This window comes from Strigops habroptila, chromosome 14 (genome assembly GCF_004027225.2).
Source record: "Strigops habroptila isolate Jane chromosome 14, bStrHab1.2.pri, whole genome shotgun sequence".
Lineage (NCBI taxonomy): Eukaryota > Metazoa > Chordata > Aves > Psittaciformes > Psittacidae > Strigops > Strigops habroptila.
The window spans coordinates 10,287,352-10,314,289 of NC_044290.2; the positions used below are offsets into that span (position 1 = coordinate 10,287,352).

Below are 26,938 nucleotides of genomic sequence, written 5' to 3' on the forward strand. Positions count from 1 at the left end.
GTTTATGATTCCAGATAATAGTCACTTTTTAAAGATGGTGATTGAAGAGCTGCCAGTTTTCAATACACTTTTCCAGGGGCTGCTGAGTCCTCTCCTCTCTCCATGTGTCCAGTGCTGAGGACTAGAGACAGACCAAGGTGACCTGAGCTGGAACACAGCAACAGCAGCTTTTGGGGTCAAAACACAGCCCCAGACCCCTCCATCAGAAAACACTACCTTTTTTGGCCACATTACACCAGCCAGAAGGATGCCTCTGTCCTGCTGTCCTCCTGCCATGGATGACTGAGGGTTTCAGAGCCTCCTCTGAATTTGTACATGATTCTCTCCAACAACCAAGCCTCCAGCACAGCCACAGTGCCCACCTCACAGCCTTGGAACCATCAATTCACCTCAGCCCAGCAAACTTTCATGAGTCAGTCTGAACAGATGAAGGGCAGGCATCAATTTGACAAAGGATAAAGGCTTTATTTATTAAAATAAGATCTGTTTAGTTTGTGAGACAGAAAACCTGCAGAGCAATATGTGTTGCAACATCGGTAATCAAGACCCAGGGCTGCAGCTGATCACACACATCAGTAACACTGATGAAATACACTGGCTATTTTCCTTTGTGGCTCCAAGGAATCAGGGGTGAAGTGGTCTCTGCTCCACAGCCCCATCAGATGCTGCATCAGGGTCATGCTCCTCCAGGTCCCTGGTGAGGTCTACAAACACCTGCAATGTGCCACAGCAGAAACAACCCCATTATAGCCAGTATTCACCCTGACAGTATTTACACTGGTCACAGGCTATTTCTTCCTTTTACATAGTCAGTTCCTAACCTATAACTTCTACATCAGCATACCTGTTGCAAGGAGTGCAACGACAAGCTGTAATCCTCAAGCCTGAAATTCTGTTTAGCTGCAGAAGGATGGAGAGGGCATCCATAAAAACCAAATCCATATGAGCAATTTGAAAGCAATCTTCTTGCTTAATGGATTGTTTCCTTTTACCTGCTTCTAGCTTGGAGAAAGACTGGGACAGAGGTAGTGCATTTTCCATTGGTATCTTGTAGATGAGTGAAGAAGTCGTCCTGAAAAAGTAATAAAATGATGAGTTCATCACTGTGTGAGTCAACACCAAGGTTTAGGGGTGCTTGTAGGTACTCCCAAGTGAATTATTGAACAAGGAACAACAGAGGGTCCCAGCACAAGTCCGGGCTGGGTGTGCAGCCCATGGGCAGTGACCTTCCTTGCCAAGATGCGTAGGGGAAGAGGTGCAGAACTTCGGTGTGGAGAGCATCGCTTTGCCCCGGGTCTGTCACTTTGATTTCTAGGTGGTAACTTGTGCCAGACTTCTTTTTCAGATCCTCAAGGGAACCGATGTACCTGCAGAGGAGGGAAAACATTGCTCAAACCGTCATGATCAGCAAATCAAGCAGCCACTGTATACGAGCAGCAGATGCCTCTCCTCTTATTCATCAGCTGTTTACACTGTGCTGCTGAAACAACCTCCTCACCAAACTGTTTGTTACACACTTGGAACAATCCAAACCAAGATATTCTATTAGATTAAGAAGAATCATAGTTGACAAACTGGTTTGGGTTGGAAGGACCTTAAAGCTCATCCAGTTCCAACCCCCTGCCATGGGCAGGGACACCTTCCATTAGAGCCCATAGACCCCAGTGCCCACCGTAGCTGCCCTGACACCAGGATGGCCACCCGGTCACACATCGCTGCCGCCTCCTCCAGGTACTGCGTGCTGAGGATGGCTGCACGCTCCTTGCTTTTCATGGCAGTCTGAATCACTTTCCTGGGAACAGAGGGGTCACAGTTACTTCCCAGGAATAGCCACAGAAAATCTGGTTTATGTCTCCCACACCCCAATTGAAATGATGAAGTTATAAATGAGTTGATGACTATTTAAAAGCCGTCAGCTATCTTGTGTAAAGATGACATGTGGATGCTGATGTTACGTTGCAATTTGTCATGTCAGCATCCCTCCAAATTTTACACCTTCAGCATAAACTGCTGATGAAAAGCTGGAGCAAAGCACTAAATATCAATGACGAAAGGGAAGGACTACCTCTGAATTTTTCTCTTGCTCTGAAGAAAACAGGAGTTTTTGTCTTTTGTACCACATACATGGGTTCGGCTGGTGTCTACTGAGATTTTTTGGGGTGTACCACCATTCAGATTGCATCTGATGGTTAGCAAGGGCTTACTGCCTGCTGAATAAGGAGTTTAAGGGTACTCCATCCCTGTGCATTAGGAAAAAGGGGAACCTCTCTGCCTGCTCAATGGTTACTACAATAGGGAAGGTAAAACCCATTCCGTTAAGTCTGTCACACACTTCTCAACTTTGCTAAAACATGGTTGCTCACCACATAAGGCGCTGTCCTTTCAGGTCCATGCCCACTGATGGCTCATCCCAAAGCATTACCATTGGATCTCCCAGGATGCTCAATGCAAAACACAGCTGAAACAGGAAAGACACTGAGGTCAGGTCAGGTTTGCTTTTACTTTACCTGCAGAACTGGCGAGTTGTCCCTCTACACCTTAATTCATGTGAATCTCTCAGAAGCTGAAGTTCATGATTCCAAAATGCAAGAGGAACAAGGATTCAAAAAAACCACCTCAAGGTGTTCTTAGTTAACATTGGAAACTCCCAAAATCAGCTTCCCCCAAAACTTCTAAGCCTGCCAAAGAACTAAAAGGGGTTTTCCATCCCATTTACTGGCAGATGCACATGGTGGGGCACGAAGAGGTGATTACCTTGTAAATCCAATTTGTGGTTAGCATTTATTAAACACACAATGTGGGAGAATGGGGAAAGAGAAGAGGGAGGGATCCTGCCAGGCTGGATTCAAAAGCTACTGATGGAAACAGATCATGCCAGGAACCCATTCTGCTCAAGGATTTCTGTACACGTTTAAGGAAGAAAGCAGGCATAGAAAAGCTAAAAGTAGCCAACACACATCTAACACAAACCTTTCTGGCTTCTCCAGCAGATAACCTCCTAGCTGGGGTTCTTAAATGCTTCTGGAGATCCAAAACCTTTCCTATGCTGTGGGGAACAGAAAGGAAAAACACTGAAATGACCATCTCTGCTTGCTAAGGCAGGGGTACAGAGGAACCAGACACTAACGTATTTGTTTCAGCTGATACACATCACCTAGGGTTACTTGGTGATTTTACTGCTAGCTTGGATGGTAAATTGAGTAATTTTTACTGAAATTCAAGACAATAAGTGCAGCTAATGAGAGAAGTGAGTTATTCACCTAACTGACCATGAATTGGAGCAAGTGTAGGGTTTCCTAGATAAAATAGGGTTAAAATCTTTATTGATAAGGAATTGAGAACAGTAACAGCTAGCAGATCTCATGAGAATGAGATCCCATTTCTCAAAGTGGCATCGAAGGTGCTGCCTCTTAATCACGGCAGCCAGGTTTGCTAGCAGACAAACCTTTCCCTGTCCTATACCTCTGGAGAGAGGAAGAACCGAAAGCTGACATTTGGTTTTGTACCGGCTGATGATAACTGCTGCATCGTCTTTCCTCATCCCTCTCACGGCAGTGTAGACCTGCAGGTGCTGGTGCACGGTGAGGTCTGGCCAGAGCGGGTCCTGCTGTGGGCAGCAGCCCAGGCATCCCAGGATGCTCTGCCCTGGGGTGGAGACAGCTCCATCATGGACCTTGAGCAGCACCTGCAAACACACACACCTCCATAGCTGTAGAATGTTATTCTGGGGAGAACCATTGAACCCCTTGGAAATGTGGTTGTGTTTTCTCCTGTGTTGTGAGGAACCTCATGAGCACATAGAATCATGGAATGGTTTGTGTTGAAGGGACCTTAAAGCTCATCCAGTTCCAACCCCCTACCACGGGCAGGGACACCTTCCACTAGAGCAGGTTGCTCCAAGCCCCTGTGTCCAACCTGGCCTTGAACACTGCCAGGGATGGGGCAGCCACAGCTTCTCTGGGCACCCTGTGCCAGCGCCTCAGCACCCTCACAGGGAAGTATTTACCACCATAAAACTTTGGGTAATAGTACCAACATGAGACCATTTTTTTCTTTGTAATTCTTCTCTATTTCAAACATTCAGTCCCAAATCTGTAACAGCAATGGTATTTTCCCTCCCCCAGCACATGCCATTAATCATCCTGCACATAATTAAGTGATGGATTTTTGCTGGCCCAACCCTGTTCCCATTCGTTTTCAATTTCCTGGGTTTGCAAGGCTGTTTATGAAGAGTGTTATTAATACGTTTTTTAGATGTCAACATTTCTTACAGGGTGTGTGAAATTTCTTGATGTGTTTCAAACACACACCAAAGACTTTGTGTAGCTCAAACCCTTAACTCTGTAACACTGATTTTGATGTAAATTAGAATGTGCTCAGACTAAATCAAAGCACATCATTCTTTTCTTCTTACTTCTGCAAATAGGGTTGCATGTACATAAATTCCCTGACTTTAGGGCTGTGTTGCCAGCTTGCCTTATCACATCCTTAATTCATAAGGGCATCAAGGTCACCCCCTGCTGCCCCAAAAGAGTCACCTACCTCCCCAGCAGTCACTGTTATATCTCCAGAAATCATGTTTATAGTGGTGCTTTTTCCAGCTCCATTGGGTCCTAACAGACCTAATACTTCTCCTGGAAAAATGATGCAAGAACTGTTAATAATAAATATTGTTAATAAAACTGTCTTCCCTGTGTGCCAGGCAATATCTAAAAGAACAGTAGGAGGAAAAACTGCTCATAAATCCCCATAAATTAAATGCAGGAGTTCAGGTGTGTTTGGTCCAGTCACACAGAGGAATATTCTAACAAAAATATGGTCTGCAAATGTGACCTTCACATTAGTCATTTATAAGGAGTTCAGCAAAATACTTGAACCTTTTTTAACTGTAAAAGAGAGGTTTTTGACAGCAACTTTCTTCCTTTTCTTAAAGATGGAACTGGCTTTCTTGTCTTCATATTCCTTGCGCAAACTGTTGACAACGATCGTTGACTCCTGTGAAGAGATGAAGTGGGAAATAAAACCTCTGTTCCTATCCCACAAGACAGCTCATCTGTTCTTACCATTAAGTATGACCCTGTAAAGACAACATTCCTAAATTAAAAATCCAGGAAACAGAGCAACAGAATGAAGAAAAGCAGAATAGGATTTAAAATACAGTGCCAGCTAAACTCCTCCTGGTGCCAGGGTGACTGTGGGCTTCATGGCGAGATGTGCACTTGGACATCAGATCAGTAAATAACAAGTGCATGAGCTAAGAAAGCAGACAGGCCTGAAGATGGAGAATGAAAAGAAAACAAGCCATAAGGCTGGTTTCACCTCCTCCTGCTGCAGTGAGGCCATGACATTCCTCACTCTCTCCCTCTCTGCATGGACTTCTGGGGGCTCCTCCACAGGGTGCTCCCTGTTCTGGCGGGCAACCAATCTCCTCTTCTGGATCCTACAAATGGAGGAGGAGAGATAGTGTCAATGGGAATCACTTCCAAAAAGGATTGATTTTTCAAGTTTGTTCCCAGTGTGTTGCCAACGCAGTGCCCTGTAAAATTTGAGTTCAGGAGGTGTTGCACAGACAGTATCTACTCAAATATTTATTAACTGGGGAAAAAATAATCCTGCTGGCATGCATCAGAAAATAAGGGCTGTATTTAGCTTTTCTTTCATCAGCAAGCATTGGCTGGTCCTATAAGTATTGACCAGGTTGACACCTTCCACTAGACCAGGTTGGACGGGGCTTGGAGCAACCTGCTCTAGTGGAAGGTGTCCCTGTCCATGGCAGGGGGTTGGAACTGGATGAACTTTAAGGTCCCTTCCAACACAAACCACTCTGGAATTATATGATATGATTCTATAGTCCTTTGCTCGACACATGCCAGTGATTTGTTCAAGGAGAATTTAAATACATGTGGCAGATTTTCAAAGGTATTTGGGCATCTCACTCGCAACTGCGTCACATTTGTCAATATTTGACAACTCAATATTTTTCAAAAACCTCCTACATGACTTAGGTGGTCAGTCACATGCTGTTGGTGACAGATAAGCAGAGAGCAGGTTTCAAACCCCAACCTGATGAAGCTTATGGGGAAGTTTCCATCCTGCAGCAAGCAACAGTAACACAGTTGAAAAGGAGTTAAAATGTTGGATTTCAGTTTGTAACTCTCAGCTTGGCCAGCTGGAGTGAAACATCCTGAAACCTCAGTTATGAAGCTTAATGTAAAAAAGCTTAAATCACATTTGTTGTTCTCTCTAGGACATTGCAGGTCAACTGACCTTCTATTGCAACATGCTGGGTGGGAATTCACCACCAAACGCATTCAGGGAAACTCCAGTAAGTAAAGTCAGACAATAATAACCCAAAAGAATATAACCCCCCACCTCCCTTCATTCTCAATTTCCTCCCTTCCAGATAAACTGATTCAAACAAAAAATATTACTTTAACCACACTTTGCTACAGGTCTTTAAGTTCACTTGTACCCTCCTCCTGCTGTCAGGGGTTGAGCCAGGAGGATGCTGCCTGGTTGTGCAGCACTGAGCCCATCCCACAGACTGGGACAACCAGGCTCCAAAGGCACCCTGGTGCCCACGACACACCTGAAAATGGGATCAAGTCTCGTAACTGCTTCTCCAGATCTCATCTCCAAACAGCGCAGGAGAAAAGCAAAAATCACACAATGGATGAAAGGCTGAAAAGGAAAAAAATGGAATAGGTTCGTATGGAGAGAAGATAACATCACACTTGTTTAGCTTTAACTATAAGGGGATGCAGGAATCTATCTCATTTACTTCAGCTACTGAAAAGGTCCAGAAGGGGAAGAAGTTAAATTGATGCTTCACATACATTTCCACCTCATATGCAGATCATTTGCAAAGGCCTTGGCTTCATACTGCAGTTTTAGCTCAGATAATCTGCACCCCAACAGACATCCTACAGGATCAGAGAGCACTCCTTTCTTTTGTAGAAGCAGCATTAGACTGAGTAGTTGATTAATAATATCCCTGCCTTATACATGAGCTCTGCATAATCCCCCCACTTTTGCCCATATGATACAGCAACCAGGGGTCACGTATGGCACAAGCCCATGATGACTTGGATGTTCCTTCCATCCAACATTTAATATGAAACTTTGACCGCGTAACCCATGCTTTATTTATGGGGAGAGTTATAAAAGCCCATTGCAAGTCCATCACATTAGAACGGTCATGCAAAACCCCATCATCGAATTGCTCCTTACTGCAAAGGCAGCTACGAAAATGTGATTCCACGTCTCAAGAAGAGTGATATTGTCAAACCATGAGTAACTCTGCAAGAAAAGAAGGTCAGTCAGTCAGAAAAATTCCCTAGCACAGGGTGCCTCAGCGCAAGGTCAGGGCAAGCGTGACATGTAGGATGCTCAGCTTTCCTCAGGATGGGATAAAGGAGCTTTGATTTGTACTTATTCTTTTGAGTTCATACTGCCTCAAAGAGCTGTGGCTTCCTTGGCTAGAGCTAATTCAGAGATATCTCAAATCAATCAGGTTGGATTGATCTTTTTCATCATTGCTTCTCTCTTCCCAGTCTTTCACCTCCTTCTGCCAGGTTACTTCATCCAGGTATCCCCCTCTACCACCTTCCCCTCCCATCCTACCCTGGCTGCCAAAATACAGTCATTATAACAGCTCTTTGTAACTAAACCCCCCCAAATATCCCAATCAAACAAGTCCAGTCTTGGCCCCTTATCTCAATCCTCAACTTGGACCCTTTATTCTCCTGTTGTCTTTTGACAGTTGGCTCTTTGAGACAGGGAATTTGCAAAGTGCCTCTTGCTTTTCCAGTTTGTGCCATTAGGACCATTACTGAATTTAGTAGGACATGTTTACTTACTGGTGTACTGAAGATCAACCAGCCCAGAGGTGGAAACACAGGAATCAAAATAGAGAAGGTGAAATAAAGTGCTTCGTGTAGGTCACTGAGCATATAGAGCGTAGAATTCACCTCGAATAAATCAGAAAAACATTTCCAATATTAATGTGTTCTTGCTAAAAAGTAGGCTGTCACTAAAAATCAATCTGATTTGGGTTATTCTGCTGAATAGCGGTATATTTGAAATGAAATCTCAAGTGGTGAGATGTGTAAATCAAATGCTTCAGATTCACTTCACTTACCAGAATGAAGATGAAAGACCAAATGTAACGATTGCTTCGTCCTGTGCGAAATTTAAAGGCAATTAAATAGACGAGGAGGACGAGAGATACTCCATAACCAATGGTGCAAATGATCTGGAGAAAGAGAATGGTGTCAGCGACAAGGAGATGGATGTGGGTATATGAAACCTGCCTAGAGCAATCTGTTTAAATGAAAGTATTTAAAGGACAAACTCACTGTGAAAGGAGGGAAAGGGATTTGTGTCTGCAGGCAAAGAGCTCACCAGGGGCAGGACAGTGTTGGCCTGCAAGGGGCAGATGCGATTGAAGAGCACCAGGACCCCAAACATGAGGCACATCAGGGTCCAGAAGAGTGGGACATCCACCAGTGCCTGCCCACACCAGTATGCTGAGGGGAAGAGCCCTGCGAGCCGCAGCTGGGCACGAGCCTGGAGCTGTGAAAGAGAATGGGGAAAGGGAGATGATTTAGAATAGCCTAAAGCATCATTCCTGCTCCTCCTTATCCATTACCCTCAGTCCTTCCTTCCCTGCCTCAGCCTTCCTCTCCTTTTCAAGCACTTCTAAGTCTGTCTTAGTTCTTCTCTTGTTTTAAACCACATCATTATTTAAAAAACCCAAACAAATCCTCCTGACCCCCAAAAGCTTTAACACCCCCCAAACTGTTCAGACCCCTCACTGATTCCCTGAGATGGAGGGTAACACACTTTGGAACAACATTGTGCTCATGTGACTATATTTCTTCTATATATTATATCTAGATGTATCTAGTTTATTATGATATTATTCTACATGGTATAGATATATCTAGATATAATATGATATATTATAGATATAATATATATTATAGATGTAATATCTAGAAATGCCCACTGGTACGTGCTCTCTGCTCTCCAGAGATGTTTCATTTGCATTTATTCCTTGTGTAAGACCACTTCCAGCATGTGCTTTTTACCTTGTAATCCTCCATGCTCCTCATTGCAAACTGAGGAGGCAAACCAGCAGCCAAAATCAGCATGTAGCTGAGGCAGATGAAAAAGATATCACTCTTTACTTCTGGGTTTTGTATCTGTGGAAGACAAATACGGAGGCATATCAATAAACAGCTTCCCAGGGAAAATCTAGCTAGCTCAATGCTCCTAGGATGGTTAAACATGCAAGTGCATGATAACACTAATGGGAAGTCATTTGTGTTTAAGAAAATAAAACAAGGCATTAAAAAAACCCCCAAATTTAGCATCTTAGAAGCTGCAAAAAGTATTGGAATTAGTGTAAACTGTTGTGGATAGATTCCATCTTTTTGATGTTTTTCTTTCCAAACAGATGCTGAAGAAAAGTGAGGTGTGCAAGAATTACTTGTGAAATACTTATATTTATTCCTATATATAATACTTCTATACATTCCTATACTAAGAAATACTTATATGAATTCCTACCATATTGCCACATAGCACAAGCTTAAACGTCTCATGGCACTGAAAACCTGTAGAGCACTTAAACACTGCAGAAGAAATTACCATTAAATAGCACTGGTTTTGACTGCTGAGCAATGCCCCCAGGAGCTGGCCAGCAGTTGGACCATTAACCCCAACCCTTGGAGGCTGCTCGCCCAACCAGGTTTCCAACCCATTGATTATCACTTCGGCATGGCTATTTCAATTCATTTTCATCCAGAAACACTCACACTGTAAAAGGGCTCACTCCAGACACGGATGCGCGCAGTGGAATTGAAGAGCCTTAGAAAGGTGTTGCTGAGGATATTCACCAGCACAGGGAAGCAGTTGATGGGTTCTGCACTGCACATGACCGTGAATCGGTAGCTCTGAAGATGTGAGAGCAAAAGACATTACCTTTACACTCATGGAAGGTGTGAGAAGGAGCTGAGAGCAGTGAGGCGTTGAGAGGAAAGCAATGACAAAGGAATTAGAGTTATTGGTGGGATCATGGAGACCTGGAAATGTGCTAACGAGAACCACAAGGAAAATGAATGATAAAGACTTCTGGAGAAGATGATTGATAAAGACAACAACTTCTGGAGAAGAGCACAAAAGACTTGCATTAGTGCTTTCCTCTAAAGATCACTGTTAAGAAGCATGCAGTGGAAAGACCCAAATATAATCCTGGTTTCCCCCAAACAGAACTACCAATATTATTTAATATGTCAAACAAATATTCTCCCTTTTGCTGGTGTGTGTATTTTGCTGTGCCTCATTTAAACACATTGCAGAAAATCCTGTTGACACACAGAATGAAAGAAGCAAAAATATCCCTCACCTTGCCTTCCAGGGATATTTTTATAGCTCCGTTATATAGTGGAATGCTTGTGATGTTTTTCTCCAGAGTTATTTCTGGGGTTATGTTTTGAGTCTTCAAAGCAGCAAGGAAATCCTCAATTTCTGACCCTGAAATCAAGCCAGGAACAGAAATTAGAGTAGTTAGAGATTTATTTCTTTAAGTATAAACAGTTTCATATAGGCAAGTTCCCACTTGCAGAGCAGAGGTATGTTAAAACCCCCCAAACATTCAGAATATAAGCAAACTTATATTTCCCCTATTCTTCTTCTATTATAATTAAACTGGTTAAACACAATGTATGTTTCCACAGTTAGGTTGTTTATTGCTTTTAATAAGGAAATAAATGCCTGGTTCGTTGTTTTTTTAAATATCAGCTACTCAGTTATCATCACTAAAACTGCATTTGCTTCTGGCCAAAAGAAAACACCTCCCAAAGCCACAAGTATATAAAGGGACGTACAGAAATAGCAAGGCAAGGTTGGTCTATCAACTCTAAGAGGACTCAGAGTGGTGCAGAAAGCGAATCAACATCACATGTTCTTCTTCACCTGTGTCATTGATGATGAGAAGGTTTGATGATTTATTTTGCATTTTCTCTTCAGTGGGAAGGAAATACAAGCTGGCTGTGATTTCCCAGTTACTGGAGCTGTCCCACAGTTGAAATCCAATGAAAATCATCATCATTGGAAGGATGAATATTCCAAAGAACAGCAATCTAAATGGAAAAACAGGCCATAAGTGGGTGCAGGGGAACTCCACTTCCAACTGTGTGATTTATGCTGAGAAAGACAAGGGGGAATTTAAAACTTAAGCAATTCAGAGCTCTACCAGTAAGATCCGACTGTCCTTATTACTGCAGCTTTTCTATGTTTTTCACCTAATTATCTGCTTCTAAATATCACCACCAGTATTTAAGTGTTCCCTCATTCACCCAAGGTAATGATCAAATACTTTGAAAAGCACCAAGAGGGAAGGCGAGAGCTCTTGTACTTACATGGACCTGAGAAACTTTCCTTCATGCTTTAGCTTTAAGAAGCGAACTCTCATCACAGCACACACTTGCTGCCTCCAGAGCTCCATCTCGCTCACTGCTGTGCTTCTCTGTTTGGAAAACACCAGGAGGCTTTGGTCCCTCTCCTCCAGGTCTCCGTCCTCTGTGTGTTCAGCACAAGGAATACCATTATCCACAAAGAGCATTCAAGGGACACATTTTAATCACAGTCAACAAGAATCTTCTATTCTGGTTAGAGGAATGCTTTTACTTTTTACCCAGAAAACAAACAAGGGCAGAGAAAAGGGGCCATAATCTATCTAGAACGTAATTTACATCACTGAGTTCAGATTGGCAGAACCTGGGCTCATCTGGAAACACTTCCAATAGCTTCATTGGCCTTGTGAAATGCTGATGTCTACCTTATTTCTTCCCACCTCCTGGTCTGGGCAGTGCACCCTTCAAAGGCAAATCACTTCCAATGTCATCCTTCAATTCTTGAGCTTAAAAGCATGTGGGAAGTCAAGATTGAATCATCGAGACTTCTCCAAGAAGGTCTTCTTCAGGAAAGTTAAATACAACTGCAGCTCTTGACTTACCAAAACCTACTGAAATTCACATTGATACTAATTAGGTAATCAATTAAAAGGTATGCCTATGTGGAACCTTAACCATAACTTGCAAATCGGAGTCACTGTTTTACCTTCTTGATCAATGGCTTCCTCACCCTCCAGCTTCAAGAAAACCTCTTCCAGGGTTGTCCTGCTAACCTCATAGTTAACAACACCCTGTGAAAGGCTGCTCTCCAGATGGCTGAAGAGATCTGCACAATAGAAACAACAGACTCAGCCCAGTGACCAAGGCTGGTGTTGAGCAGAAGCTTAGACTGGCAGGATTGATCTTGCATGTTCTAGCATTCACATCATTCATCTCCATAGCTTAAAAGCCATGACAAATTTATTGCTCTCTTTAGAAGTAAGTAGCAGAAAATTCAGAGTCTTTGATTACCATGGGCCATCATGAAACCATAGGAGACCCAGTGGATTGTAGTTTGTAGATCAGTTGGTGGATTTTCTTTTGTTCATCTGCGTTATTAATATTAGCATGTCCATTAGAGGCTTTCTATAAGGATAATATTTATGGAGCTCTGGGCTTCCAAATCCCATGCAGTATTGACCAGGGAATATAGTTATTCCCTCCACCGAAACTTTGCTGTCTGCTTTTCCCACCACTTGGTTTCCCTTTACAACCCTGGCATAAGGACAGGCTTTTCTTACCTGAGAAGCTATTAGTGTTTTCCAAAGGTAGCATATAACGCAGCTCTCCCTGCTTCTGTCCTTTGAGCACAGCACTGGGGATGTACTGTCTGACCAGGGATGATATAAGCTCAGGGTCACACAACTCATCTATGTGCATCCTGTTTGTATCAGAAAGCAATTACTATAATATTAAATGAGAAAAAAACAAAGCATGCATCACCCATTTAAAACAGAAAGCCACCAGAAGCTCTTCAAGCCATAGGGAAACCTCCAAAACTGGGCAGCATTTCAGTGGGGATTTTCATTGACATCTGCAGTGCCCCTGGTTTTGCCATGCACAAAAGGAACACAGAAATTAAAATCCAAAGGAAAACAGCTTCCCATTAAAGCAGTTGTACATCGCTGGCACCACAGAAGAGGTGGAAATTACAATTCATTGTACTCTCATCCCATTTGGGCTGCAAAGGAGGTTGCGAAGTCATTTTAGCTGCATGCACAGAGCTTTGAGTATTGGCTTCCAAAGAAAAGCAGCTTCTTATCCAAAGCAAGATATTTTTGGTAGCGTCAAAAGTCTTCTAAATTGATTTGTCAAGATTTCTATTACTCTATATAGAAGCTCTGTAGAGACACAAACCCTACAAGAAAGGACATCAACTAGAAGCTTTCCATAAAAAGAGTGATGACAAAAAGAAAAGGATTTACCTCAAGTGATAGCCAATTCCCCATTTTCTCTTCAAGTACAGAGATGAGCCCACACACTGTAATCTCCCATTTGAGAGGAAAGCTTTCCGATCTAAGGAGGCATGGATACAGAGGATTGAGGGGGGATTTACAACAGTGCAGCAGACTGACCTCACTCTGCTCCTTCTGAACTCAACAGGCATTTTTATAATGAAGTTGAGAGGAGTAAGGCCAGTGCTGAAGGGTCTTTCTTTTTAAACTGATTCCTTTCTCCTAAGCATCAAGGTTAATCTTTTAATTACACATTCTTACAGGCCTGTGGAAGATTTCCCATGCAGCCCGGGAGCAATATGGAGACAGGAAAAATATTAATTCAAACAATATCACTAATGCGTGTGGGTGCTGCTAGTAGTATATCCAGATAATATGCAAGTGCTTCATCCTGATGCAGAACACAAGCAAAGTCTTGGAGAAGCACATCAGTCCAGTTTTAGCCTTTGCTCAGCCTGGGGTGGGTGGTCGCTGTCAGACAAAATGTGTCCCATGAGCACAGACTGCATCATGGTGGGACCCATATGTAGGCTCTGCAACAGGAAAGTCTTGTTTGTAAAGTGTATTCAGCTACAGTGTGAAGATCTAGGCTCACCAGCATGAGCATCAGCTTCCTCCATGGACTGGGTCGTGAAGAGCGTCACACGTCCAGCCTGGCGCTCCTTCAGAAGGTTCCACACGTGATGCCTGGAGCAGGGATCCAACCCAGCCGTTGGTTCATCTAGAAGCAGCACCTGCAAAGGCGAATGAGAACAGACCTCCACGTGTCCAAGCTGGAATTTCCATCTTTACATCATTTCATTTCATGTTTTTGATGATCTCATTCCGAGAATAAAATGCATCCTCAAATATCAGCCATAGTTATTGCTTTCTCCTATTACAGTATTATTACCATTTTAATCTAAAATACAGTTCTCATTGACCTAGAATCCTCAATCCTTCCAGCAGCCAAGTGAATTAGCAGTTCAGCAGATTCTGAGTGCCAGGGGAAAAGCACAAGTGTCTATGTGCCAAGTCAAAATGCAAAGCTATGTGCTACAACAGTTTGTGTTTTGTATGTATAAATATGACCATTCCCTACCTGGGGATTCCCTAAAATTGCAATTCCAAGAGACAATTTTCTTTTCTGTCCTCCACTCAGAGCATCAGCATGAATGTCCTGAAGATCAGCGAGGTCCAGCATTGCGAGAACCTTCTGCACCTTGGCAACATACAAAGACAAGAGCCAGATTTCCAAAGCACTGGTCGCATTTTAATTCATAGAATCATAGAATCAACTGAGTTGGAAAGACCTTTAAGATGATCAAGTCCGACCTTTACCCCAGGTCTGTCAAGACCACCAGTAAACCATGTCATAGAGGCTGGTTATAATCTTTTAAAAAGCTCAAACTTTCCAAGATGCCATGAAACAGAGGTTAGTGACTGACAAGCACATACCAACCTCTTGCTCTAATTCTTTCTGCTGAATCCCCTTGATGTGAGCAAAAGTTCTCAGGTTTTCCTTCACTGTTAAGGCTTCAAAATGCAAATTTAACTGGGGGCAAATCCCAACCATTGCCTGAATTCCTTCCATATCCCATACTTCAGAAACTTTGTGGTTGTATATCATTGCAGAACCTGCAGACAGGAATGAATGAAACAAATCTCATATGGTACAGTATTTCCAAGTTATAGGGGGAAAGCAGACTGCTTTGTATTCATACCTTGGACACTAATTCCAGCATTGTGAATGTTTTTCAAGTGCTTAAAAATTAAAAGGCAAAATAACTTTGTGTTGTCCAAAGCTTTAACACCACTCAAAGACACTTCAGAGCACAAAATCTCTCCCTTAAGAACTAGAACATATTTCCTATAGGTATGCAGCTCATGGAAAACATCAGGCCACCCAGACTGAGAAATAACCATCTGTGCATGCTTGCACACATGAGCATATCCATAAGGGATGCATTATCCTGAAGCTTGTGTTGATGGAGCAATCTGCACTGACAACAAGCCAGATTGGATGACTGAGGCGAGAATTTGGGGTTTTGCATCTTTATTCTTTTATATATGGAAAGGCAACCATCTTTTCCTCTTCAGCATTGGGGTCCATCATCTTACCTGCTGAAGGCTTGGAAAATCCACTGAGCACATTTAAGAGAGCAGTTTTTCCAGATCCACTGTGACCAAGTAACGCAGTGATCTGGCCTTCATATATACTTAAGGACAAACCTAGAATAAAAATAGGATGACATTGGCATGGAAGTTTGTGATAAATAGACTTGTACCTGTAGCTTGCTACCAAGTATGACAGAGGAGTGACGCTTACAAAGATGAGAGGCAAAAAGCACAGATCCAAAACCATAGGTTGCATCTTCAGAAGTTAGGACTAAACTTCGTAAGGAACTTCCAGCCATGAATTGAGGGAACAAGCGTATTAGCTTCCATATTCAAAGAATTTTGACTTCTGTTTTCTATGGGGTTCATAGACTTTTATTTTAGCATGGCTCAAGAAAAAGTCCACAGAAAGAGAAGAGCCCATACCCTTTCCAACACGTGAGATCAAGTTTTTTCAAAGCAGCCAGACTTTGTTACCTCATTTCCTTTAAAAAGAAAATACTTCTTTTGTATTTCTGTGGGTTGTTGGGGTTTTGTCAGTCAATATAAACCTTTGAGACCATATTGATACTTTCACCATCACTTGGAGATCTTGCTAAACAAAGGCGTCTAACACACATCCCACAACTATGCTATGACTGTATCAACTACCTTCAAACCTGCAGCTGGCAGATGTGCAAGTGCTTGGAGAACAGGGCTCGGGCAGTGACAGCAGCCTCAGCTATAGACAGGGACCAAAAAGACAAGTTTTATTTGCCCAAAGTAGTTTACAATTAGAAAGGGAGGTTCAAGAGGGGACTTCTCAACTGGTTCATTGCTGCAAAAGCCACAGCTTTTAAGGACACTTAAACTGTTGCAAAAAAAGTAATAAATATTTACTTTCCTGGAGTGGGTGGGAAAAAAAAATAACAACCTGGTGGAAATCTGCCAGTCATTTACCCCACCAGAAACAACCATTGCATAATGGGTTTTGACAGTGCTGGGGGCAGGATTAAGCACATCTAGTAAATTCTAAAACAGTTTGGGTTCATATCTGATGGAAAATGAAATCAAAAGTGTTACAAGACCTCTCTTACCCCTTAGAGCTTCTGTTCTCTTGTCCTTCTTCTTGTATGTTTTTTTAACGTTGTTTAGTCTAAAGGAAAGGTAAGCAAGCCGTTACTATTGGATCTCACAACTCTGGCACGTTTCTCCTGCCTCAAAATAACCTTGGAAAACTACTGGAAGAGTATTTCTCAACCTCCTCCTCAAACTGGTCCTGCTCCTTACCAGCTGAAGGGATTGCTTTATAGAATGCATTTCTTCTACTCTTAAAAGCAGAATTAGGTAACGTGCTTTTCTAGAAGATGTTTAAAAGGTTTCAAAGTCAAACTTAGAGCACTTAGTGAATGAAGCAGAAATCCCTAGGGAATGTAGTTATATAATTAAAAACAATGACCTGGCTATTATTTTAGCAGATTTATATTTGCTTTCTAGTAATATACAATGGACAGTAACAGCAATGGGCCAAGCTCCATAGCGATGTAAATGATGGTATCTTATGCAGCATACTCCTTCAGCAATGTTTTAAAGGTGATGGTGAAGGGGGACAGACTCATTGGTGCTGCTGTGCGAAGAGGAAAGTGCAGGGAAAAGAGCTGGTCCCTGGCACTGAGGATGTACATGCCCAATAAATCTTAAAATCCAGCTCTGGAGTGGAATGAAACACTGAACAAAACCCTTTCGCATATTTACCACTAACCTTATCTATATATGTTAAATGGCTTGGTCTAACATTTACTCGTGCAATATGGCTATGCCCTCTAGAGTCAAACACAACACTTAGCATTATATTTGTCATGCCTACAGGAGTCTTTACCTAATTGCTTCCTTCCCATCAAAGCCTGGAGGCATCGGCTCAATGTTATTGCTGAGGACAGGATCGTTGCTGCTCTCGCTGTCAGCTTGTACCCCCATGTACCCACTCCTGGGCTTGCACCAGTACGATGGTCTCAGGAAGAACAAAGGTGGGTATGGTGCTCCATACTTGCCTGGTTCAGAAACAGAGGAGGTGAAATATCAACCAAAATCTGCTATATGTCAGCTCAACTTCGATAAATGCCGTGCCCAGCCACCTCTTCTCTATAGGTGCAGAATATAGACTTTCAGCAGCATAAAAGGATTGGTAATCTGCAGTTAAAGTTGTCCACTCATCTCTATCTGTAAATGCAGGTGAGGAACGATCACAGCAGAGACCTCATTGAGAACCTCTTTGGCCCAGAAGGTATAGGAAAATCAGGTCAAGTCCAACAACATCCTTTTAAGCTCAGTGGTTAGGGCTTCTGGAGTAGGATCTCAGTGCCTCATTGCAGGGTTTAATGTTCCTTTTAGAGCCTGTTTTTGAGGTAGCTACATGCACTCAGCTCGTGGGAAAACAGGATTCTTCCCAACCACTTTCTTACTGAGCAATACAGCAAACCCAGTTTTCATCCCCTGATGTAACATGCCAAAACTCATTGTTGTTAAGATGCCCTTCCACAACCTGACCAGCTTGCTACTAGGACACCTTTTTTATTGCTCCATGTAAATTACTGTTCTCTCAGTCTATTCCATGGCCCCTTTGGCAACTTTCCGCCTACAAAGAGAGATGATTATTGAAGAATAATGCGAGGAAATTTGTATTCTTTCCCTTACATTTCTACTCACCAGGCAAAACTTTATCAAAGTAGATGGCCAACAGCAAATACAAGACACTGTCAAGGCTCAGTATGAGGTATAGGTTAAAGAAAGGGTACAATTCTGGTGTAAAGGCTGGTCCATATTTGTCCAATTTTAACATCTAGGGGAAAACAAAAAAGCACGAGTCAGATGCAACACTTCCTTTAGCCAGAAATACTATGTGCCAGCCACTGCTGTGTCATCATGACCATTTTCGCCAGAAACCCACGTCCACTCATGATCATGATGCTGTTTCCAAGCAGAACAACACTTTATCACGACCACAAGTATCAGAAGTGCTTCAGTAAGCTCAATTCAAAGTTGTGCAGAAGCTGCAGCACCAGAAGAGTAATGCACATAATATTTGCTAACGCAGCACTTCAAGACCTCATGGTTCTTGCAAATGTTGGTACCCACTAGACATCCCACTGCTGGGATAATTTTCCAGAGATTGAAATTAATTGTATACACAGAACTGATAAGTTCATGATGCAGTTGACAAACCTTTGAGATGCCAGCTGTAAAGGCAAAAGGACTGAAGAGATTTAAAATCCATTCCAAATACGATGGTAGTTCTTCAAACAATGTCAAAAAGCCCAGCAATCCAAAGAGGACGTGAAGGACAAAGCCCACAAAACTGGCAAAATTTGACTGCTTTAACAATGAGCTGAGCATGAAACAGAAGTGAATCTGCAGCAGAGAAAACCAGTAGTTAGCATATGCATTTCTGCTGGTGGCTAAATAAACCAACATGGAAATCCAATGAGCAAAATTAGAGACCCAGTTGAGTTTCAGCTGTCCCCTACACAGCATGTCACAAGGTTTGCACCATTTAGCAGAGAGGTCTATAAGGGCAGACAGATAAGACCCCTGTTGGCCTCCCGAGGAGGCTGGATGCCAGGAAGCAGCCCCAGCCTTCCCATTAATGCTAATGTCAGCATCTCTCTTTACTCTGATCCAAGTCAGAATGTAATAGAAGTGAGATATTAGCCTACAAATTATAACAATAAATCCCAGCAGTGAAGTATTTGTTACTTTCTCGTATAATGCCCAGCCCCAGAGCACTCTGTAGTCTTTGAGTTTCAGATGTTTTACTTAGGAAACGGAAAAGAATTGTTCAGCATTTAAGAAGACAAAAGCAGACTTACAGATGCTGTGCCATAAAAGAAATAAAAGAAGTATATTTCAAAAAAGCTGTAGTCATGGATGACTCCTGTAATCGTGATCAGTGTCAGGAGAGTTGCTGTTATTGAAATGTAAATGGTGTACAGCAAGCTCCAGGATAACCTACAAATGAAGGCACAGTTATTTTTGCCTCTGTACATGACAGCACACGCCATGGCATAGCCAATATAACGCACATTGTTTTTAATTCAAATACTTCATAATTCCAAATACAAATCTCTTTAGAGTTTCCAGACTGGAAAGGTGCAAATCACAGAACCATAGAATGGTTTCGGTTGAAAGGGACCTTAAATCTCATACAGTTCCAACCCCCTGCCACATGCAGGAACACCTCTCAGTAGACCAGGTTGCTCAAACATCCATGTCTTGTGGCTACCCAAATCTCTGCAAATGCAATGATGCCAGCGAAGAGCCACAGGGCATCTAATCACTCTAAGGTGATTGTAAGTGATTGCTGCTGGGGTCTGGGGAGCTACTCTTCTGAGCTGAATGGTGCTACCAGACCCACATCCGTCCCACAAGCTAGTATACATCTTATATACATAATTCCTATAATTACCCAGTTTATTTCTATGAGACTTACCAGAACGCAATATCTTGCAAACCCATTGCTCTCATTAACACCTTCAGCTTCTTTTTCTCTCTTATAACTTTCACTGATAAAAAGTACATGTATGGGGAGAAGCACAGCATAATATAAATAATGAACCAAAAATAATCCAGTTTATACACGGGTTTGATCAAGGGCGATTTCAGACGAACACCACTGATTGACTTCATCTCTTGCCACACAGAATGGTTTGTTTTCATCTAAAGGAAAGAAATTAGCCATTCATTTAATTTTCTGTAATGAAACAGCCAATATCAGAACAAACAGGTTCTCTTAAGTGTTTATTATTAGTCTGTCAGTAACAATGTTACATTTGTAAGCGGCAAATAACATCAATATTTAGTGTCTCTTGGTATTGCCTTGTAATACTCACTAACACTGCCTTGAGCCAGGAGAATGATCTGTCATTCTTTTATCTTTTGAATCACTCTATGCATTTGAAAAGTTAATGATGATCACAGAAAAGCAACTGGTTTGAGTTTGTTGGGGTTTTTTTGGTTAGTTGGTTGTGTTTTTAAGTTTACAGATAACTCTGGAAAGAATAGAAAATGTTATTTTCCATCATGATCACACTTACTTCTATGACCGCAGCATCGATGCTGGACTGCACCGATAGGAAACCTGCATACCAGTACAAGGGAATGTTGCAGATTGATGAAAAATTGAAGCAGGTATCTGAAAGAAAATAAATGAAGAATTTTATATATTTCCATATATATGTGTGTGTAAATATATATATATACACACACACACACATATAAATTCTCAAGTATAATCTGTGAGGTTGAAAATGTATTTGACCTAAAGGTCAGGAAATCAAGAATCAATGCTGAGGGCAGGAGAGAAGCTCCTCTAGAAAATCCAGAGCACACTGAAGCTGGGGTCACATCTGCAAAGAGCTACTGACTTGTGTAGACAGGACAAATGACCTCTCCATCCTTTCTATTTTCCAAGACGAGTTCTTAGCAAAATACTTTTCTTTTTTCTCCATCGACTGATGAACTCACTTGATTTTCATCTCATAATAAGGTTACTATTTGTTTTGGATAATTTACTACTTTTAGTCAGTAAGTAGGGGTGATTTTGGTCAAAGAAGTAGTAATATGGACAAATGTGTGTGTAGATTTATGCTTTAATGTATTAAATACATGTCCATACACTAAATGTTAGAAGTAGATTAGTGTACACGCAACGCTCATTTTCCAGGCATGATCTGACATGGCAAGACTTAGAAAGTAGAGGGACAAAAAAGACTGTGGATAATGTGTTCTTAAAAGCTTTTTTCTCTAACATTTGTTTCCTTCTAAATAAACAAACTCTCAAATTCTAATTAATATCTTTCAAAAGCACTTAGCACATAGAGCCTTTGATCCCTTTGCAGTGGCATGGCATCACAGAGATCCATCTAAGCACTTTTTAATGTAAAATCAAGTCCTCTGGTTTCATTTATTTTGTTACCGATGTGTTCAAAGGCATCACTTGGAGACACCACACGGTAGCTTTGAAATCTGAGATGGTAGGAGAAGTCATCCTTAAAAACAACACCGATAATGTCTTCCTCCAAAACTGCTCTTGTTTCCAGATCTTTCTTATTGTCCACCTCTTCTATTATTATTCCTGGTGTTAAAAAAGAGGGAAAACAGAAGAATAAAACTACCACAGCTGAAACTTAGATTTTACATTATTACATTTATTAAATATGAAAATGGGCATCAGCCACAATCTGTACCCTCAAGAACTATGTTGTCTAAACGCTTTTCTCCCTGCACACAATGACTGTGTCAGGGTCAGTTCAGACTGTGCAGCTCTAACAATGATTTAAGAGCAGCATTACCTGTCATTGCAGAATCCGAAGCCACTTTGCTCATTATGTGCCTGGTGGTGGTTGTTACAGGTGTGTATGCAAGTTTAACCCCTGTAGCATTGAAGGCTGGATCATCCAACCGTCCCAGGAACTTGTAAGGGATTTCTTGCCGTGGGTAGTGGAATATCATACTTGCTGATGTTTGTATTATTAAGAGAAAAACCACTGATGTGGTCCATTCCTAGTGAAAGGAAAGAAATGCAGAAGTGAGTGGCAGCCGAATGAATTGGAGGTTGGGTGGTGTGGGAATTGTCTTCAAGGACCCTCCTCATCCAGCTCTACTATGCACGGTCCAGCTCCTCCAGCCATCAATGCTGTCTTTCTTGAATGATGAAGAGCCATTTCACAGATATAATAACTTTAAAATATGAGGAATGTTTGAAGTGAAAAATATGTTTTCTTAGCACTGGAGCCAATGAGGTCTGCTAGTAATTTTACATCCGTGATCATCAACTGGACGTTGTGTTCCTCTGGGCAGCACGGAAATGGGATCAACAACCAAAAGCCACAAGCCAGCTTTGTAACAAGACCTTCTTGTGCCATGATATTGTAGTGTCTCACATTTTCCAGAGAACCACATTACCAGCTGAGGTTTCTCATATATCACCCAGCATAAAAACAATGCAAAGTAAAAATCATTTGTAGTGGAAATCCTAACTTCCCTTTGGAAGAACTGGTACTTGCCTGAAAACTTTCTGTCTTCCTCCTCCACACCAGAAGAATATTTTTCCATAGGAGAGCTTGGGTTTGCTGAAGTATTTTTGAGGCTTTCTTGAATATCCCCTGCATTGTCCCAGCTAGGAAGAGAAAGAAAATATTATCATTTAGAATACAATCATAGAATAAAACAGATCACTGGAAGTGAATATATGTATTCAGGTAAACACCAATACCATGCCAAAGGTTAAGAACTTCTCTCCATTTTACAGTTTGGACAACCAAAGTGAAGTTTGAAGGAAATAGTCCAAGATCACACAAGGGAACAGAGACCTGGGTTGGACTAAGCTGCCTCTTCCACTTGCATCCTTCTTCATCCAAAGAGGCTTTGCAGAAAGAGGCATTCAACTGGCTGTAGTTTGATTCTTTATGTACATAAAATTAACAGAGAAAAGCCAGTCCATCCTGTACTAAGAATGTGAGAAGATTGAACAGCATATCGAAGAAAGCAGTTATACATTTTTTCTTTTTTATGCAGTTATTCAAAATACTTAACACAAATGATCTGCAGCAGCGGGGTCAAGTCCAGCTCCTGAGTGCTAGAAGATATTGATGTGTTCAGTTTTCACCCAAAAGCTAATACATTGTATTACAGCTCTGGGGTAGATAGAGCAGGGCAGCATTAACACAGCAATGTGTTTCTTTATATCCTCCTAAATACTAAACAGGGAGTATCTATTGGGGGATATTTCTACGGGGAATATTTATTTCATCTCCAACTTTAACCATGTGGCCAAGCAGCAAATATCCTGTGCAAGAACAATAGCAATTTCAGAGCAACTGGTTTCATAACCTCCCCAGGAGGAGAGCAGGGGAGGGAACCTCAGAACATGTTGTTGTATTTTAATCCTTCAAAATGACTGGAACCAAAAGAAATCAAAGCGAGCTCAAACACACAGTGCTCTATTCCCCTTGGACATCACTTCCTGGTTTCACAGATTGGGCAGCTGGAGTTAATAAACGGTTCTACTACTCTGTTCCCTTCACTGTTTGTTTTTGGAAGAACTCAGTATTTGCATACTCCAGGGGCAATGGATCCAGAATCCCTGTTTATCCTCTGACTGTTAGCATAAGGCTTATCTCCCTGGCGTGCTGCTTTCCCTGCCTGGAGCTCTCTCCCTTGCTCCCCCACTGCAGCCTGCAGTGAAGGTTAAAGGCAATCCGGAAGAGATTTCTAGGAAGCACTAAGTTTTTTGCCCAGGTCTGGACTTCAGCCGCTGTGAACTGGAAGCAGCAGCTCAAGGATGCTGGGGCAGTAAACAAGAGTTCATGCTGGAGTATTTGGATAACATGGAAAACATTGTGCTCTTGTAAGAGCTGCACTGAATGTCTACAGAGATAACAAACACTTCATTAAAACTAAAGATGGAGCAATTCTAAAATTTTTAGGAAATTCCAACTAAATTTCTACCAGTTTTTATCTTATTTTTGCCTTTGGAGCAAGAAGCAAATACCGCTGGAAACACAAAGCCGGAAATTCAAATAAGTGATGCTGCCTGCAAATGCTGCACAGGCTTCATCAAGATGAATTCAACTTTCAATTAGATATCAAAAGACACAAAATGTAAGTGGGGCAAACACCTCTACAAGACCTGAGATTCAAACCTTCTGATTCAGAAGACAAAACCAAGCATCAGAAATCTATTTGGAGGCAATGGTGTTTGAGAAGCTTTAAACCAGTTAAGAGCATCACTTGTAAGACTGGATGTCTCTGGAAGCATTTCCCTTCCCTGGGGCTCATTAATTCCACCCAAACTTCTTGCTCTCCAGGAACACACTCCCCAGGTGCTGCAGGAACTTTTACTGGGATCCTGTGTCTATCTTTACTAACCCAAAGGTTATCCCAGGAAGCCATGTCCCATAGAACCACTTTGTTTATTTACCATCTCAGGGATTTCCTATTTGGCAGCTCCTCAGACTTTTTTTCCCCCCTCTAATAAAAACCTATCAGAGCATATAATGAACAACTCCTAAATGCTATTTAGGAGCACTGGCAGGAACCTCTCGATGCTGGCTATGAAGAAAGCCAGCAGCTTTCCCATAGCCAACGATCAATCCCTGCACATGAAGAGTGCAGAGGTGAACATGCTCACTATATATCCTCTTGTTTGCCAGTTAGTGCAAAAACAAAGACCTGCATCTGACCCCTACGCAGCCCTGTCTAACTCCTGATAAATGTGAGACAGGTTTGTACTGACTCTACTCTTTAAAAGTTTTAAACTCAGAACTTGAGGAAAAACAGCTCTAAGCCTGTTCTGCATCAAAGTTCAACACTTTAATTCATAGAGAAGTGAAGTTTGGGGGTCTGTGCTTATAGAACCCTTTATTGGTGATGGCAAGGCTGGAGGAGGGGGGAGAAAAGAGGGATTGTTATCTGGAAAGACCCAGTGCTCAACCTGCAGCTCTATCTTGAGCCAAAGTACATCAGCAGCAAGAATCAAAATCACACCCAGAAAAGCAGAATAGTTTTGCTTCTTTGCCTCTTAAACATTTTGATGTGAAGCTTAGTGTTTGCCAGAGAACAGAGCTGGAAAGCACAGCTCTTACAGTATGACATTGTATTAAAATAGTTAGGAAAGAAAATGATCACCAAACACAACCCCTGCATGAAAGTGCCCTTAACAAAAGGAAAAATGAAGCTTCTTACCTGGTAATGTGCTTTCCATTAGGAACAGGTCTCCTCCAGCTCCCAGATGCCTGAGCTCTTCGTCTCTTCGCAGCCCTGGAGAGGGTTCAATGCTGTATCACAGCTTGATGGCCTTGCCCCTCTCCAGCCTGACGTCAGAGTCCGGTCCCAGAGGTGGGAATGCTCTTAAAGCTTCTGGAGCAATGACCCAGCGGGGGAGCAACACCTGCAACCACCCAGCCTAAAGCCTGGACATATTAACACTGTGTTTTGCAGTATTTAATAAAACATGTGCATTGTGTGCAACACAACAGCATGTTTCTACTGGAAGCTGGTGTCCTGAGATGGGGTGAATGTGAGCTCTGATGGGTGGCAAAGCAACCTCGCCCCTGCCCGAGCTTCTCTGGAGGAGAAACTTCACATCTCAGGTCCCCAGAGCCTGAGTAGCAGAAACTCCTTCCTTTCTAGAGGCAAATCCTATGTCCGTGGACCACTGGGATTTCTGTTTCTCAGTTCCTCTTTGGTTTTAATATATTTAATTTTCCACTCCTTTTAATTGCTTTTCCAGTAGTTGCCACACAGCTGGAATCAGGATGGGGTTTGTTGGGTGTTCTAAAAAAAAAAAAAAAGCTTTCCAATGGATCTGCATTCAAAACAGGCAGGTGAGGAAAACAGATAAGCCAGGAAATCCAAATGAGTGTAGAGCCACATGACAATTCAACTAGCTTAAGGAATTTGGTTGTCCTGGAGCTTCAACAGCTCAACTACTCTGCATCTGATCCGCAGAGCTGACTAAAAACCTTAAAACACAAAAGCCATCTGGTTGTTGCTTAATAAAAGGCTGTAAATCTTCTGCAGCTGCCAATTTACTCATTTTCGAGGCATGAGCTTATTTAGGAGAGGAGCAGAGTGTTTCCCTGCATCACTTCCTGTTGGGCAACAAGGGAGGAATGGGGAAGGCTGCTCATCACTGCAGAAAGCACATCTGTGATGCACTTCACTAAAAACCCACTACTTTTCCAACACATGCCTTGTGCCACAGCTTGCTGGCAGTACCTGGTGAAGTGTAGAGCCCTGGCACATCTGCACTTTATCTACAGAAAAATGCATTTTAACCCCAAAACGACACCTGGGAACTTTCCCCAAATTCAGGTTGAATTCTTTGGGGTGGTTTTCATCCTCACTGAGGGGTTCAGGGAGCACAATCCCCTTTCATTTTGCTAGGTCCTTAACTAACCCACCACAGGGCTGAAGATGGACCTTCTCCTCAGCAGCAGGTCATGCCAGTCCCACAGAGCAGCTGACGAGCAAGCAATGCACTTCATCCCTGCAGACCATGGTTTCATGGTCCAGCTTCAGACATCCCTCGTGAGCACCCACCCAGCGAGCTTGTCCTGGGTTCCAACCACAAAAATGGATTATTATCTTTTCAGTGCGGTTGATTTTCAAGTGGATGAACGTGATTAACTCTGCAGACGCAGGACGTGGTGTGCCAGGAGCATGCAGCTGCCGCGGGGTCACTTCTAGCCTGAAGTTGGGTTGAATTCATCTGGCTGCAGGCGGTTGAATTCCAAGTGTCTCAATATTGAAATTCCCTGAATTCATTTGAAAATAAGGAATTATTGCAGCCTGACAGCCCCAGTTATACCTGCCCCCCATGCTCTGCCTGAGCCCGCTCACCTGCAAGCCTCAGTGCGCCCCAGGAACAGCAAAGACTTTTGAAATCAA

General features: G+C 42.3%; 1 protein-coding gene across 2 annotated transcripts; it reads right to left on the reverse strand.

The window, feature by feature from the left end:
* Positions 1-444: 444 nt before the first annotated feature.
* On the reverse strand, positions 445-25,979 carry LOC115616631 (ATP-binding cassette sub-family A member 9-like). Of its 2 annotated transcripts, none has more exons than XR_003994337.1 (39): positions 25,232-25,979; positions 22,552-22,664; positions 21,838-22,048; positions 21,462-21,620; positions 20,581-20,678; positions 19,977-20,203; positions 19,357-19,495; positions 18,713-18,898; positions 18,197-18,329; positions 17,370-17,541; positions 16,588-16,646; positions 15,515-15,625; positions 14,856-15,031; positions 14,496-14,615; positions 14,010-14,148; positions 13,385-13,475; positions 12,701-12,840; positions 12,127-12,246; positions 11,427-11,586; positions 10,981-11,147; positions 10,412-10,539; positions 9,822-9,959; positions 9,093-9,206; positions 8,404-8,574; positions 8,141-8,254; positions 7,860-7,970; positions 7,231-7,299; positions 6,590-6,681; positions 5,320-5,440; positions 4,878-4,995; positions 4,543-4,634; positions 3,507-3,685; positions 2,971-3,046; positions 2,364-2,458; positions 1,673-1,792; positions 1,231-1,367; positions 993-1,072; positions 845-900; positions 445-714 (listed from the first exon to the last, which is right to left on the reverse strand). XR_003994337.1 is itself a non-coding variant. In XM_030506127.1 (39 exons), exons 1-39 carry the CDS (start codon positions 25,248-25,250, stop codon positions 625-627), a joined length of 4,845 nt encoding a protein of 1,614 aa, XP_030361987.1. In that variant the 5' UTR covers positions 25,251-25,975; the 3' UTR covers positions 445-624. The 2 variants fall into 2 exon arrangements, 1 of the variants encoding a protein (XP_030361987.1); XM_030506127.1 differs by having other exon boundaries at positions 1,227-1,367; positions 25,232-25,975.
* Positions 25,980-26,938: the final 959 nt, after the last annotated feature.

What these genes read in the sequence shown, in the direction of transcription:
- LOC115616631 (XM_030506127.1), bottom strand. An exon ending in GGAAGCCATTGATCAAGAAG is followed by an intron (nt 11,587 to 12,126) that starts GTAAAACAGTGA and finishes CTGAACACACAG; the next exon opens with AGGACGGAGACCTGGAGGAG. An exon ending in TTTTCGTAGCTGCCTTTGCA is followed by an intron (nt 6,682 to 7,230) that starts GTAAGGAGCAAT and finishes TTTCCTTTTCAG; the next exon opens with CCTTTCATCCATTGTGTGAT.